This window comes from Eretmochelys imbricata, chromosome 10 (genome assembly GCF_965152235.1).
Source record: "Eretmochelys imbricata isolate rEreImb1 chromosome 10, rEreImb1.hap1, whole genome shotgun sequence".
Classification (NCBI taxonomy): domain Eukaryota; kingdom Metazoa; phylum Chordata; order Testudines; family Cheloniidae; genus Eretmochelys; species Eretmochelys imbricata.
The window spans coordinates 16,797,157-16,814,305 of NC_135581.1; the positions used below are offsets into that span (position 1 = coordinate 16,797,157).

The following is a 17,149-nucleotide window of genomic DNA, read 5'->3' on the forward strand; positions in this document are numbered from 1 at the left end:
GGAGCGGGAAGAGGTGGAGAGGATGGAGTGTCAAGGGAGGGGCTGGGGAGACGCAGAGCGAGGGTAGGGCCTCAGGGCAGAGCGGGGGTGGAGCACTCACCGGGAAAAATAAAAATCACCTCTGTCCCCAACTGTCATTCCTGTGAGCCAGATTGGCTTGTTTGCCATATATGCTAGTCAGGCTGTGTGAAGTGACAGATTGTGTCCTCAGAAGGGGGCAGATAGATACAACTACATGATGTCTAATGACAGGTTTCAGAGTAGCAGCCGTCTTAGTCTGTATCCACAAAAAGAAAAGGAGTACTTGTGGCACCTTAGAGACTAACCAATTTATTTGAGCATAAGCTTTTGTGAGCTACAGCTCACTTCATCACTCCGATGAAGTGAGCTGTAGCTCACGAAAGCTTATGCTCAAATAAATTGGTTAGTCTCTAAGGTGCCACAAATCCTCCTTTTCTTTATGATGTCTAATGTGGCATTTCCTGGCTGCCAGCAAGGGGACTGTTTCTTCCTCTAAGTAAAGCACAGCTTCCGTGTCTGATACAGTAGCTTAGAAGGCCAGTAGTCAATTCTTCAGGGGACACAAGCTGTAGAAGCTTTTTTCTGCTGCTGAAAGCCCAACATTATTTATTTTTTTCCACAACAGTCTACATTTCAGACACATTTTCCAATTATTCAATGAAGTTCCAATAATGACTGAAATAAGTTAAGAACACCATTCGTATTTCAAGAATATTACCATATACAGTCATATAACAAATCAGTTGTTCATTCTAAATTGCCATTGTTAGAATATATTATACATCAATACAAAGTTGGAATACATGTAAAAGCATCACTATGCTGGCTATAAATCAAACCAATGAGTAAATAAAATATATACTTGATGATGAAAATCAACTAGATGTATTTTTTACATGGGTTATTCTTTAAACTGGAGAAACTAAAGAAAAATATTGGTTATGGTATTTTCATCTCAGGTTTGTGTGACTTTTACCAGTAAAATGATTCCAGAGTGTAAACATCATAACTAGTGCTGGTCTGAAAATGGAATTTCTCCCTCACAGGAAATTGCAATATTCCAAAATTTGTTTTCATCCTGAATCAGGACAAGTTGGAATCTCAAAATATTTTGTAGAAGGGAAATTCTGAAATATTTTGATTCAGATATATCAAAAGAGCCTTCTTGAAACATTTTTGATAATGCAAAACATTAGTATATAATATTAAAGATTATAGATATTAAAATAAAAGTTAAAATTCAAAAAATTAAAGGTTGAAATGAAACAAAGTCGGAATGAAACAAAATGATAAAGTAGAAACAAAATTCTCCCTTTTGAATAGTTTCAACATGTTTGCATTGATATTTTCATTGATATTTTGTATATTCATGCAAAACGCTTTGATTTTGACAACTACATTTTCAAATGGAAAATTATTCCATCAAAAAAAATTGACCAATCGTCTGATATGAATGTTGACTTTAAAAATAAACGATTTGTTTTTAGTTTACTGCTCATTTGTGTATTGCATATGATCTTCAGCATGTTGTAAAAAATCAAAATCAAAATAGGTTCATTTCACTAAGTCCACTGAAGTTGCACCAGGATACAATTGAATCCGACTGTTTTAAAAGGAGGGACCAAATGGTTCAGTGGTTTGCTCACCCACTTTCACCTCTACGGTGGTGGTTACTACAGCTTAGGATGGTAATTACCAAAAGTTGATGGCAGTTCAGTGGCCTGCATGAAATTTGTTTGGTGTTTCTCAGCGACAAAACATCCACATCACAGGAAACACCACTGGAACTGACACTGACCAACTCTCTGGGTGGCTGGTTCAGCAGACTGACTGAGGATCATGTGGTTGTGGAAAGTGATGTGCCCTTGTTTTTTCCTGCTCAAGGATGAGGCTCACTGGCAGGGCAGTGTGGGGAAGCTTGTAGTGCTGCTGCCTGCACTGTCGCTTGTCTATACCTTCATTCTTCAGGCCTGTCAATCTGGAACTTTTCATGAGTGTTATATAAACATACAGATTTTTTAAAATAGCAGTCAGTGCAAATGTGAACTGGTGTCTGTGATGTGGTAGAGCCAAGAGTTTTAGGCTGACTTCAGGCTAAGAAATAGCACTTATTCTTGTGCTAGCTACAGGAAGACACTACTTAGATAGCCCAATGACTTAATAATATTACTATTTTTCAATTTCAGCTTGTCCTTAAGAACAGCTATTATCCTCCTTTGATGCAAAGAGTGTCATGGACTTTGGCAGTTCCATTTAAAGAACAGCGTTATTACCGAAGCCCGAGTGATTCCATAGCTAATAACTACACACTTACTGCACGTGATCTAAAACTGAAAGATCTGCATAAAATGGTTCCCCCTGCAATGGCGAGAGCAACGTTGGGTTCAGTGAAGCAGAGGGCAGTCTCACCACGTATCCATACTTGCATATATTAGCACGTTGTCTAATGGTTCATTTGATCTCTGCATATTTAATTAGCAGTACAAATCTGCAGTCACTGTAATCCTGACCTTCTCTTCTATTAATCTTTCTCGGGTGAAGTTTGGATATGAAATGGCCAGAGGTTTAGCTCATAGAACTTGAGCAAGAAAGAGACCCCTGCCAGATTAGCTAATGGCTCCATGGTTAGGGCACTTATCTCGGATGCCAGAGATCCCACGTTCAGAGACTGGGCCTTAAACCTCTATGTCCTGTATCCTAATCACCAGGCTATTGGTTATTCTGAGGCAGGGTGGTATCATGTTTTATCACAAAAAATTCTGAATGTCTTGTTTTCATTTCAGTGTGGACTGAAACCAAATTTCAAAACTTCAAAATTTTTCACAGACCAGAATTCTTATTTTCCAGCAAGTCGTCAACAGTAGTCAGTAACAACAGCAGACTGATTCTTTCATAATGTGCAGGGGCAACAGAATCCTTTTATTCACCTAAGATCTCCTTCCGAGTGAAGAGCCTTCTATGGTATGCAAACACAAGGTCACAACAATTTAAAATCCACTTTTTAATTTGTGAACTTTCTTCTGAGGATTCTGGCATCTCATCATAAACCACTGCTATTGGTGAGAGATTGCTATAATGTAGTATGCTAACTTCCCATTACTTACGGTACTTTATTTGTCTACAGCTGTTGTCTGTTAATCCAGGCCCGTTGCTTCCTTTCTTTTCATCTTGGCAAATGTTTAGGAATTTGACAAAAGAGTTTCAGTATCCACTTTTTCTCTTGCACACTACTTAAGTAGGCTCTGTTTTGGTTCACTAAGCCTCTTACCATTGTTTCTTCACCTGTTTTCTTGGATTCACATGCATCTCAAATGAATAAAAGTATGTGAAATGGAAGGCTGTCATAATCAGGGACTGTTTCCTTGAAGAAAAGGCATTATATGGTGATTGATTATTTATATGTCTGAATAGCCTCTCATAACAGCCTCTTGTCCATAAATTAGTCATATATAGTGAATTTGGTAGAACTTCATATTTTATCGCACTACCTTTAGGTATTACATTGCACTACCTATATGTAAAAGTTAGAAATATAGGTCCTATTTCACGAAAGCATTCCTATTGAGGAAAACACTTAAACATTCACGTCAATGGAACTTAAGCACATGCTGAATGCTTTCCTAAACCTCAGTTCAGCAAGGTACTTCAGCATGTGTTTAAGGAAGTTGCTGAATCAGGACCCTAGCCCTCTATGTGCAGATTATATTTTTCTGTTATTTCATTTCTGTATATTTCTGTTATTTCATGTCTGTTGTAGTTAATACATGTATCTCTGCTTTGCAATAACTTGAAATAACCTTATTACAAATTATTTTCTTGACTGATACTTACAGCTTCAAAAGAATTTGCACCTTCTGAGAAGAGGCTCAAACTCACACAAATAAGTAAATGTGAATCTGATAGGTAATGTACCATAGTTGATCATAAAGACATGGAGTGGTGAAATCAGTCTCAGAATTAGAGCTCTGCAGTTTGACATACTTACGGGATCCTGGTGCTTTAATTTTTCTCTTAGTTTGGATGTAGTTATAATAAAATTTTATGTTTTTTATAAAATCTGTTTGTGAAATTCCTGCCTGAGCAGAGAGGGCCAGCAGAAAGCTTAAGTGGCACTTTTTGCTGGTCCTCTGCAGAGGGATGAATTTCACTTCTAGCATATAAGATGGCACATTTAATGAATTGTGATAATGAATCATTTCCCTGGGGTGTGCATAGATAGATGATATATTCACAGGCAGAGGTCACAAGACAACTAGAAATATGCTTTAATTACACTATCAGTTTTTCAGAGATACAGTACTTTTGGATAGTGGGAAAATACTGGTTTCTTTTCTCCCAATTCATCTCTATGCCCAGACATTACCTGTTCCCACCTTCCCCTGACTCCCCATCTGATCTGTCTCCCATGTCCTGGCCTCCAGTTGGTTCCTGTTTCTCCCCACCCTTTGCCTATGTTCCCTGTCCCTACAGACTCCCAATCACAATCTCCTTCCCTGGCTCCTTGTCCCAGTCTTCTTGCCCATTCAGTTCCAGTTTTCCTCTCCACTCCCCTGCTGCTAGCCTCCAGGCCCAGTCTCAGTCTTCCTCATCTGGGACCCCTATACCCAGTCTACTCTCTCCATCGTCTCCCTCCCCTCCCCCCACAGATCTTCCCTCTGCATTCAGTACAGGCTCCTGCAAGTGTGTGTGGGGGTTGGGGAGGTCATTGAGAGAAAAAGAGAGATAGACTCCCTGTTCTCAGTTCAGGTGCCTGGACCATCATGGCCATCAGGAGCCCAGAGCTGCAATTGCAAGGAAAGTTCTACTCAGCCCCCGGCTGGAACATGCCCAAGGCGGATGGAGTCTTTGGGGAATTTATCTTCTAAAATCTAAGAAGTCTACTGCGGATGTGTGAACTGCAATTTTTCAGTGGCTTATAACTTGGCTAAATTTAGGCAGATTTTAATGGGGACAGCAAAAAGGGGACATTTCTGACACAAAGGCCACCCTGTACCACATTTCAAACCTCTGCCCCACGCATGGGACACTAGAGCTGCTCAAAGAAAAGATTACCAGATTGTAACATGAGTTAAAAAACCCACAGAACATATTTTTCTCTAGTCTCATTCTTGGAAATGGCTGAACCACTTTGACTGTAATTATCCATAGGTATTCAACCTCAGGTAGACACCTGGCATGGAAAATTTCAGCCTAAATGGTTAAAGTTTGGCAAAATTATATGCAGCTGAAAATGGATCTGATGTAAAATGTCAGTCAAACTTAATAATAGGTGCTACCAGTTTGCCTATAATAACATTACCCACTTTTGTCATTATAATTATCCGTACATATTTTTATGTTTTGTTTATTTTGATATAAAAATAACTAAAAAGATGCATAGCCAAGACACTAGGTGCCCCATCACATATTAACAATGCAATTTAAAAGTCTGCAGCATTAAAATGATCAGCCATCCCTCTCTGAATGCCCTATCAAACAGTTGTCTTTTGCAGCATGCCCAGAAGGTTACCAAATTTGGACTATTTCAGACTGGGGGTTTGTGTATATATACTGTAAGATATATTGCCCATATCTGTAATATACTGGCTAGTTTTCATATTACAATGTTAGGGAATAAGGCAGCATGTATATTGTTTACAATGAAGCAATTTGGTGTATGGCTGTACTACATCTTCATGAATAGTTGAAGTACTGTAGAAAAGGCCATGTTCATCCTCAGCATAATGCCACTTTAAAACAGGGCATGAATTTGGCCAGAATGTTGTGAGAATGCATCTCTGGTTGTAAGTATACTAAACTGGTGCCCTTTTGTTTCAGAACCACACCAACCCAACTGTACAGTTTAGATTCAAATTCATTATATTCAGATAGACATAGTCCAGAATTAGGCATCATACATTATTCAGACACCCAACCATTGACTCCAGAAGAACAGTTTGTTGTCATGCTTCAACATGAGGAGGAGATACATAAGCAAGAACAGTCACCATCGGAAAGCGATACAGAGGTATTAACTTTTTTAAGTTGAGAAAAGTGATGATAATCATAATCAGGAGTATGAATATGTACAGTTATGCCCACTTAAATTGGGCATAAATTGGGAAAAGAAGAAAATTTCTATGTACCAGACAAAGCATGTATAAAAACTATATACCACAAACCGTGTTTAAATGTTTCTTTAACCCTAAATCTGCCTCCATGTCCTTCCCAATTGTTTCCTTTTTCTTTGAATAGTTTTTCACACCTCAATCTGTGATCTCCAAGCCAGTGGGTTGCATCTAAGTGCATCTAACCAAATCCATAACCTCTCATATTGTTGGCTCGCACTTCAGATAGCAGCATTTTACTAAATTTTAGTTGGTCCAGCCCAGGGCAATATATCTAAGCAGATGGAACTACTTTAAAAAATTACATCAGAAATTTGTGCTGGTTTAAAAGGAACTCAAGTTTGAAATAACTAAGGCACATGATAGTCCAAGTGCCCTACCCTTGCGAAAAAGGTTGAGGAGATTAAAAAACAAACAAACCTGGAAAGTATTTCATCATAGTCAGTAGTCTGTCTTAAAAGTCAATATAATAAGGATATTTTTATTTTTACAGAGATATTGTTATTACATACATAATGGAATACGGAAAGACATGCTGGTACCCCAGAGTAAAGAAATGAAAGACATGATTTTAAAGCATATTCCAAATCATTTTCTTACCAACCCAAATCTGGAGAAATTGCTTCATAGTTTAACAGAAGAGATTCAGGATGACTACCACATCAGTCTCATGAAAAACACTGGTAAGGGGGCAAACCTCTCAGTAGTTTTGGCAGATGCAGTGATTTTGCAGTCCAAAAATAAAGGGCCTCATTTTTCTCTCAGCTCCACATGGCTTACTCCTTTGAGGTCTGTGGAATCACTCTAGATTTCCGTGAAGACACAATCCATGAAAATGCAACATTTAACTCTAGTTTCATCAAGTATCCTTATTTACTAAGCATCATAAGACTTCAATTAGTATAGAGTCAAATTCGGTAGCCAAGTAGTTTCTGGGCACACCCTTCACATGTAGTTTCCCATTCCTAATGCAGGCTCAAATCATATTAAGAAAGCATAGTTCTGCATAACCTGACAATATCATTCATTGAGACAAATTCATCTCTTACATGGCTCCATTGAATTCCAGTGCTGTTACACCAGGATCCATAAATGTCATGAGTTAAAGGTTTTCATTTAAATCATTACAGGATTAATGAGAATGGAACATATGGAACTGAAATAGGAAATAATTATAGGGTTAAGGTGCTTTTATGTTTGGGCATGTTCAACAAATAGGATAAGAAAATGAAAGAGCTAATACAGAAGATCAGAAGTATTGAAATTCACTAATGTTCAGTTACAGGAGATTGAGTATGAGGGAAATGATTCTGATAAAACAATGACCTCTCAAGAGTAGCTTTCTCTTCCCTTCTCTTCTTTTTTTCCCAGTAGATTCATTATAATTCTCTAGCTGGACTTTGGTTGGTAGCCCCAGGAACCAACAGCCTTCTTGCTCTTTTCCAAATGTAGCTGATGAGTGGGGATCAGTTCAAAATATTCAACTGGAATTTCCACCTGGGCTTTCCTTACATTCTATATTTTGCTAATATTAATTGCTATGTTATTTGAATAAGTTACATTGTAAGTTCTCTGGGACAGAGACCTTCCCATCTTTCAGATATATATGTCACTAAAGTACCATGTTTACTTATGTTTCTTTTCCGATCTCTATGATGGCCAGCATATCCCAATTTAAGGGCTTGTCAGATGAGAATATTATAGCAATACAACTTTAAACCACTATAGTTTTACCAGTATAACTCCTGGAGTGGACAAATTTATTCAGGAATAACAGTGCCTTTCTCTGGTTTAGTTTATATGACTTTGGTGGTGGTTAAAGCTAAACCAAAAAAAAAAAAAGAAAAAAAAGTCAGTCTTATTCCAGAATAAGAGGATACTGGTACAATTAAACCAGCATAACTGGAAAAATCTCCCATGTGGACAAGACTTCACACGTTTTCTGTACTCCTAAAGGTACTGACCCAAACGCTTACCCCCTTCAAACAGGTCTGGGAGCCGAACTGACAGTAGAGCATTTGCTCCCCTGTCACAGATCTAGTTCTGGCACAGAAATGCTGGTGTTGTGCCAGGGCTGAAATACCTTTTATGAAATAGGCATGCACACACCTTCTTATGAGCTACTAAGGGGCTGGTTGGGAAGGAGGTTGCCCCTTATATCTGTGTAGGAATCGGAACCAGATTGTCATGTGCACTCAGAACTTAGATAAATCGAAATAAGTACTTATCCCTTTCTTTGCTCCCTCACGGAAGAGCTGTGAGAACCTGCTTTACTAACTAATAGATCAAGCAGTGTGAGCGGCATAGCTGGTCTGCATATGGTGCAGCAGAAATGACTCCGCAGTTTGGAATATTGGCATGATGGGTGTTCCCCAGTATGGAGCACCTAGTAATTGAAAGATGTCTTTCTAGGGAGAAAATCCATTTTAAAAGGGGAAATGGGGCAACTTAATCACTTTGATTTATCTGAGCCTTAGGACATGGATGCCAAGGGCTGCAGTAGGGGAACTGAAAGAAAGTATTTGAGGCTATGGCTACATTAGAGAGCTTACAGTGGCACGGCTGCATTGGTGCAGCTCTGTAAGTTCTCTATTGTAGCCACTCTAAGATGACGGGAGAGAGCTCTCCCATCAACTTCATTAATTCACTCCCAATGAGTGGCACCAGCGATGTCTATGGGAGAAGCTCTCCTGCCATCATAGCGCTGTCCACATCGATGCTTAGGTCAGTGTAACTTATGTCACTCAGCGGAGTGGCTTATTCACACCTCTGAGCAACATAAGTTATACCGACATAAGTGGTAGTATAGATGCTGCTTGAGTTACAGAGTGCAGCCAAACTGCTCCCTGTTCAGGGGAACTGGGAGAATGAAGATCTAATTTGAAAGCTTTTGAACCGAGTTGTAAATTTATATGGTTGTAAATCAAGCCAGGTCTATACTAAAAAGTGAAGTTGACTCTGCTATGGCATTCAGGGGTGTGAAAAATCCACACCATTGAGCAACGTAGTTCAGCTGACCTAACCCAGTTCTCCTGTCGATCTAGCGACTGCCTCTTAGGGAGGTGGATTCACTACAGTGACAGGGGAACCCCTCCCATGGCTGTGGCGAGTGTCTGCACCGAAGTGCTACAGCAGCACAGCTTCAGCATTGCAGCTGCGCCATTGTAATTGTTTAACTGTTGACATAACCTCAGAAGTAACTCTACTGAAGTCTAAAATTGATGTGATAATCAGTCTTCGATGCTGGATTGCAGGAGGATTCAGTGATCTGTAACGATTAGTGTAGACTCCATCTCAACAGCCGATGGGCACTGTATCTGAGTGCTGTTGTGTATATTATGATGTTGTTGATCTGGCTGGAGGTGAGGGGGTTAGCACGAAGTTCAGTCCTGTCTGTGTGACTGGAGTTGGTACTTGCATTGTCTCAATAAATCTCTGATTCTCTAAGCAAGTATTACAAATGGTGGCTTCAAGATGGCAAAAGAGGAAATTTACTGATCATGCAGAGCAGACTGGAATCTGTGAGTACTTGACAGACTTTGAGATGTCGCTCTCTGTGAATGAGTGGACTGAGGAGGGAGCAGCATAGTACCTAGCAGTGTTTTTGGATGGTGGTGCTGGTAAAATACTTTGGCAGCTTCCCAGTGCAGATCTTATAGACATTCATATAATCAGTTATACAACCACTGCGAAGGGGGATTGGCCCTTTTTTGAAATATAGCAAGGAATGGCAAACCAGGAGGACGCTGGAAGGGGAACCCCTACATAGTTATATGTGTGCGCTAAGGAGACTGTTTGATAGGGCTTTTTCTGCATCTGGGAGATGGCTCGAGTGAAGTGGAACCTACTGCACCTCATCTGGAACTGGCATTGCAGAAGGGCATATGCCCAGTGGCAAGCTATGGGAGGATCATATGTGAAAAATCAGTTTATAAATGGTTGAACAGGGAAATTTCATAACCTGCCAGTGAAGGAGGATAACATACTGGATAAACCTATGGACCAGATTATATACAGAGTTCAAAATCTGGAAGAAGAAATTGGTGTTTCCTTGCAATTGGTGTTTCCTTGAAGGTATCGGATGTTAATTTCCAGCCTAGGGGGGACATCTCTATACTAGATGCGACACTTCAAGAAACGATTGATAGCTAAATGGCTAAAAAATTGGAGGACGTCCAAGTGCAAGCTATTCACAGGTGTCCCATGGGTCAGAAGAGACAGACTGTTTCCCAACTGGTCTCAGGCCAGGTGACATTTGCAGGCATTGTGAAAGCAAAGGCCACAGGAGATGGAATTGCCTAAGCAGAGGGAAGCCACAAGAAGGGAAACAAGAAGTTAAGGATGCAGTAGGACCAGCAACTATTAGAATGGTCCATCTGAAGAGTTGCCCAGATACCTGTTACTGTATATCTGGAGACATCACCGGCTGGAAAATCACAATGCTGTTGGACTCAGGGTCTGTAATAAATCTGATCCGTGGTGAACAGCCGGTGCTGAAATGGAAGAAAATTTATATTTCAGGAGTTGAATTGGTGTCTGTTAATCACCAGCCACTGCAAACAGGAGAAATCCAGCTCGCGCTGAACTTGGGTCTGCATACTAAGTAGACTTTTGTTGTGGTCACCAGTATTTCTAGGACTGTTATATTGGGAGTAGATTTAACCTGAGGGCATCATGGGAACTCTTGGGGTGTTAATAGAACACACTTGTCCCTAGACAATATTCAGATGTCCCTGCTGAATGTGGAGCAACTCTTGAGGCCTTAGAGATGTCTCTACCATGCCTATAGTCACAGGACAGAGACGCCAAACAGAGTTGTGGTGAAGTCAGGTCATCATGCAATAATACCCACTGCTTCAGTGTAGGAGCGTTTGAAGCTACCCATTGCCAGTCATGATTGTTGTTTAGCAGACTTTGGTTTCCAGCTGCACCAAATGCAAGAGCACCAAGAGCAATTAATCTGACTGACCAGGAAGTGCAGCTAGCGAAAAAGAAGTTGATGAAGACAGTGACGTAGCTGGTGTCTCAAAGCCTCTCACAGGGACAGAGATCAAGACCTGTGAAGTAGCCCAGTCAGGCAAAGAGCTAGGCGTTGTCTTGACAGAAGCAGCTGTGGAAGGGAATGAAAGAAACTGATTAGAACAGCTGATCTGATGATATGCTAGTGGTTCTCTAGGAATAATGAAGAACTTGGGAGATACTATTGTGTGCAATATCAGATTGTGTTTAAGCCAAGGAGATCTTCTGTGAGGCAGCCCCCATGTCAGATTCTCTTGGTATATGAGGTTGCTGTGAAAAAGATGCTGTTTCAATTCCTCAAAGTGCTTTTCAGGATCCTGAATGCACCAGGGATGTGTCAAAGGGTATTAAATCAACTAACCCACATTCTGAGAACTGAACACATCCTCAATATTTAGATGACTTCATTTGTTTCCATAAAACATGGGATGAACATCTGGGAGGAGTGGAAAGGATTCTCAAGCTTTTTAAGGAGTCAGGATTTAAACGTGTGGGAAATAAATATCAGTTTGCAAGGAATCACATCACCTTCCTAGGACATGTAGTCAGTGAGAATGGGTTGGAGCCCCAACCTCAGAAACTGAACCTTATAAAGGACTGGAAAGTTCCTGCAAACCTGGAGGAGATACAGCAGTTTGTAGGCCTCTGCAGATTCTACGGGAGATCTGTAAAAAAATTCACAGCTCAGGCAGCAGCATTACATCAGCTATGTGACAGCAACTTTTTCTGGATGGAGGAATGCCAATAAGTCTTTGAGTCACTGAAGGAAGGACTTCTAATCCATGCTGTGCTTAAATTCCCAGATCCATCTCATCCATTCACAATATCCTGTGATGCCTCAAAGGTTGCTGTTGGACTTGCTTGTGAACAAATTGACAAGTTTGGTAGGTGTAGACTGGTGGCCTGTAGAGGTCGCAAGATTAATGAGCGGGAAACCAAGTATTCAGCTGTGGAACTGGAGTGTCTGGCTATTGTGTAGGCCCTCAAGGCCTATCACCCCTCTTTAGTAGGTACGGAATGCACAATGTACACAGACCACGGTGCCCCCTTACAAAGCACATCTCAGAAGGATGCCTGTGGAGATGGATTCACAAACTGTCAAGAGGTAGTCTGTGGAAGAGCTAAGAACAGAATCCAGATCATCTGAGTCCCAGGCCTAGGGCCTTACCCACCAGAGGACCATCGCTCTTCTCTTAGTTTGCTGACATAGTTAGTTAATAATGGTCTCAGATAAAATTTTATTACCGTGTTATGTTAATTTAATTTTAAATACACGTAAGAGTAACAAAATTATATTGTGTAATGACAGATGTTTGGTCTGGCACCAGTGTGCAGTAATGTATATGTGTGGTTTTTAACAATGCATTCAGTCTTATAATCATTTATATGATTTGTTGTAGTTGATTACATCTTGATGGATCCAGCTGAGAGAGAGAGACTCTTTATTGGAAATATCCCACGTGCTTTTCCTCAGAGAGTGATTCGTGCACCAGTCCCATGGCATAACATTTACCAAGAAATAAAAAGCTGGAACGAAAACCATCTGTTCATAGTGAATCCAATGATGCTTATGTTACAACAGCTCTGGTTTACCGAGTAAGATGTCTTGCTTACTGTCTATTGGTTAGAGTAATTATTTGTATCATGATTTATTTTAATGATTTTTTAGTTCTTGCATTGCTGTGTCATCTGGACACAAGACATTACATTAAAAGCAAGAAACACTGAATCAGCAAGAAACTTATTGTTTCTTCTCATAGTAGGACACCATTTGAGACCCTAGGTACATGCTTGGATGGTTAATCCTTCGTGCTGCTGGGGTTGCTGCAACTACACTTCTCTTTTTAGCATGCTAGCTCCATCAGTCCCTATGGTAAAACGCTCCACCCTCAACTTAGAACTCCTAGTCAAGATTTTCAAGTGTCTAGTGATTTTTGGTGCTTCCATTTTGGGTTCTCAACTTGACACCTGAACAGGGCCTGATTTGAAGAGAGTGGGCACTCTGCTCTTCTGAAAATCAGACCCCTTTAAGATGTCTCAGGTTGGTGATGCAAAATCACTAGCCACTTTTGAAAATCATGGGCGCCCGTGTGGGGTTATGTCAGATTTGTACGCTATTTCAGCTTTGTTATTTGTATTTAAGTAACATTGCATTCTGTGGTCAGGAATCTAACCTGTTGATTTGTGACTTACTGAACATTGCAAGCTGGGACATGTATCATATTAGGCACTGAACCTCAGTGTGTAAAAGCTGACCAGATTTGGAGTTTTTCTTCCTGCAGTTTAGCCAATATGAACACTTATATCTACTTCTGTTAGTGAGCATAGTAAGAGAAGAAACTCTGTCACTCTGCATGTTCATCTTTGGCTGAGTGGAATAATGAATCTGACAAAGAAATGAACCAAATCGTTTTAGGAAAAAGCTATTGTGATATGAAAAAGGCAAATACAAAATGAAATTCACTCAGCCCTGAAAGTTTGCTGATAGTAAAAATGAATCAGAAACATGTAGGGCAACTTATGAAAGAAACAAGTTGCATCAGTGAAAAAGAGTATTCACGTTTTTAACTCCTCATAAGAGCCTCCTGATTATATCCCATTAATTTTACTTTCAATTAAGTTAATCACAGCTATCTGAGTTATGTTTTATTTTCCAAAGGTTTAGTGACCTAAGGTTTGTTCGTACAAAAGAAATGCTGTCAGGTGACCTGCCACTGCTGCCCAGTGAATTTGAAGATTTAGTTCGAAGACATTGTATGGAAGCACATGACATTCTTCAGAACAAGTCAGTACTGTATATAAGAACACTAGATGAATAGAATAGTCTTAGAGTGGATATGTACAGGTAACTGCAGTGGGGGAACGCACAAAAATGTGCATCTTCATTTGTTCCTACAAAACTCAATGTTTGCATGTGCAATTATATAAGTGCTAAGTATTACCACTGACCCATATCCTTCTGTCTTCATGAAAACAAAATTGTGATTTTTTTTTAATGAAACACCCCAGGAAAACTATGGTAATTTTGCTAGAGTAAGGACTGCATTATGTGGCCGATTATATTATTATATTATCAATAATAATATTATTATATTATTATCACTAGCTGCATGCACAAAAGAGTAGTTCGATGCACAATTTACTGGGTTTTACTTATCCGAAAGGTATGCTCAATGATCAATGGCTCCATGTCTAGTTGGCAGCCGGTATCAAGTGGAGTGCCCTGAGGGTTGGTCCTGGGGCCGGTTTTGTTCAATATCTTTATTAATGATCTGGAGGATGGCGTGGATTGTACCCTCATCAGGTTTCCAGATGACACTAAACAGGGAGGAGTGGTAAATACACTGGAGGGTAGGGGTAGGATACAGAGGGACCTAGACAATTTAAAGGATTGGGCCAAAAGAAATCTGATGAGGTTCAACAAGGACAAGTGCAGAGTCCTGCACTTAGGACGGAAGAATCCAATGCACCGCTACAGACTAGGGACCGAATGGCTCGGCAGCAGTTCTGCAGAAAAGGACCTAGGGGTTATAGTGAATGAGAAGCTGGATATGAGTCAACAGTGTGCCCTTGTTGCCAAGAAGGCTAACAGCATTTTGGGCTGTATAAGTAGGAGCATTGCCAGCAGATCGAGGGACGTGATCATTCCCCTCTATTCGGCATTGGTGATGCCTCATCTGGAGTACTGTGTCCAGTTTTGGGCCCCACAGTACAAGAAGGATGTGGAAAAATTGGAAGGAGTCCAGCGGAGGGCAACAAAAATGATTAGGGGGCTGGAGCACATAACTTTTGAGGAGAGGCTGAAGGAACTGGGATTATTTAGTCTGCAGAAGAGAAGAATGAGGGGGGATTTGATAGCTGCTTTCAACTACCTGAAAGGGGGTTCCAAAGAGGATGGATCTTGACTGTTCTCAGTGGTAGCAGATGACAGAACAAGGAGTTCTCAAGTTTCAGTGGGGGAGATTTAGATTGGATATTAGGAACAACTTTTTCACTAGGAGGGTGGTGAAGCACTGGAATGCGTTACCTAGGGAGGTGGTGGAATCTCCTTCATTAGAGGTTTTTAAGGTCAGGCTTGAAAAAGCCCTGGCTGAGATGATTTATTTGAGGATTGATCCTGCTTTGAGCGGGGGGTTGGACTAGGTGACCTCCTGAGGTCCCTTCCAACCCTGATATTCTATGATTCTGTGCGTGCATACTTGCAACTGTGCCCACATTTGAAAAATTGACCCTAAAATCCAGAATGAAGCCTTGTACATTATCATATTTATATTAGTTTTGATATTAGCAGTGTTTACAAACTGTTGCTGTTCTGGTTGATCATCCTAAGCTAAACTTGATAGGCCAAATTGTGTAGTCAAGGAGGGAGCACTGCAGAATTTTTTCTTATAAAACTAATGTGCTGTGATCAGAGTATAATATATAAAATATTTAATTTTTAAGACAGTTGAAATCCTGCCCCCATTGGCTTCAGAGGGACCAGATTTCAGATGCAAAGTCCATGATACAGAATTTAGTTGCAGAATAATGATCCCCAGTTGCTACATAATGGCCCAATCCTGATCTCAGTGAAATGCATCAATGAATGGCTTAATTCCCATTGACTTCAGTGGTTCACAGTTAGTCCCTAAAGGTCTGATCCAAAGCCTGTGTCATCAGTGGAATTCCTCCCATGGGCTTCAGCGGGTTTTGGATCAGGCCCTATGTCCTGTGGCATTTGCTATATGGAAAATGTTGAGACAGAGCCAAGGCATTTATCTTTCAGGCAAGTGACATTGATTGTGTGGCAAGGTTCTCTTCCTATGCCTGTTATGTTTTAAACCTGTAGTACTGTAAGCTTTCACAAACTAACCTAGAGAAAGGACACCATCTGACTGATGAAAGTTTCCAAGCTTTAGGAATGTGGGGCATCCATCCTCACAGGATTTGTTGGCTGCATCAGTCTTTTCTAGAGCTTTTCATCTAGGAATGTGCTGTTTTTTTTAAAAGCAGGCTAATAATCTTATTTACTTCAATCCATTCAGAATGAATTAAAGAAAGAAATCTTGGAGGCCCTGGGATCTTCAGGTGTCTCCTCTGAGCTTCAGAATTTTTTTCTGAAACTGGTAGCATTAGCCTAAGCCATTTGGCCTCCCCTATGTGAAGCGTTTGAAATCAGCAGGGCTTGGACTGAAAGCAAGAATGGATGTTTGGTTTAATTCTGCTTAAAGAGGAGTTTGAATGCAGAGCTAGATGTGAATAGGATAGAAATGTCTTTCTTTGAAAACTGCTTATTTCTATCTTCAGTTCTCTACAAATCCTGCTTGAGTCCTGTACTTTTCAAAATGTTCACAGGAAAGATATTGAGCAGCTCAGGCTCATCGACGTGGTACTCCACAGGTCCCAGAGCCTCCAGTGTTTGAGGTTTTTAAATTCATTTTAAATTATTAAAAATCATAGAGGGTCTGGGCAGCTTATTAAAAACAAGTGTTAAACTTGGATGACCCTGACCACGCCCACAGGACCACCATGTTCAGCACTGGTAAAGCTCCAGATCCAGCACAGCACTTGAGCGGGTGCCTAACTTTAACTTCATGTGCAACCCCCTGAAATTTGAATCAAGACCCAAGGGAAGAGGTAGAGGGACCTGAGTCTTGATGCCTCTTGTCAAACACTGGTGCAAATTCAGCTGAAGACAGAGCCTTATCCTGCCTCTTCTTTCTCACATTCTCTTCCCTTTCTATCTGTCTTCCTTCCCCTTGGTTCTGTCTCTTTCATTCCTTAGCTCCCTATTCATCTCCCTTTCAGACTGACTCCTCTGTTCCTATTCCACTGCAGTCACCCCAAAAAGTCCTCCCATCCCTTGGGATGTGTCATGTCACAGACACCTGTATCAGCTCCCCCACCTCCACTGAGGCTCTAAGCATAGGCCAGTGGAATTGGTGTCAAGAGCCATTTCACACAGGGCTGCCATGAATTTGCCATTGTGGTTTTTATGAGTTTAAATTAAATTTTCTTTTTGG

General features: G+C 40.6%; 1 protein-coding gene across 1 annotated transcript in view; it reads left to right on the forward strand.

The window, feature by feature from the left end:
- DNAH3 (dynein axonemal heavy chain 3) overlaps positions 1–17,149 on the forward strand; it is a 99,476-nt gene that overhangs the window by 4,933 nt on the left and 77,394 nt on the right. Inside the window, exons 3-7 of the mRNA XM_077828752.1 lie at positions 2,208–2,398; positions 5,839–6,028; positions 6,622–6,811; positions 12,548–12,743; positions 13,807–13,932. Of these exons, the coding sequence (XP_077684878.1) occupies positions 2,208–2,398; positions 5,839–6,028; positions 6,622–6,811; positions 12,548–12,743; positions 13,807–13,932 (893 nt within the window). The remainder of the gene's footprint in view (positions 1–2,207; positions 2,399–5,838; positions 6,029–6,621; positions 6,812–12,547; positions 12,744–13,806; positions 13,933–17,149) is intronic.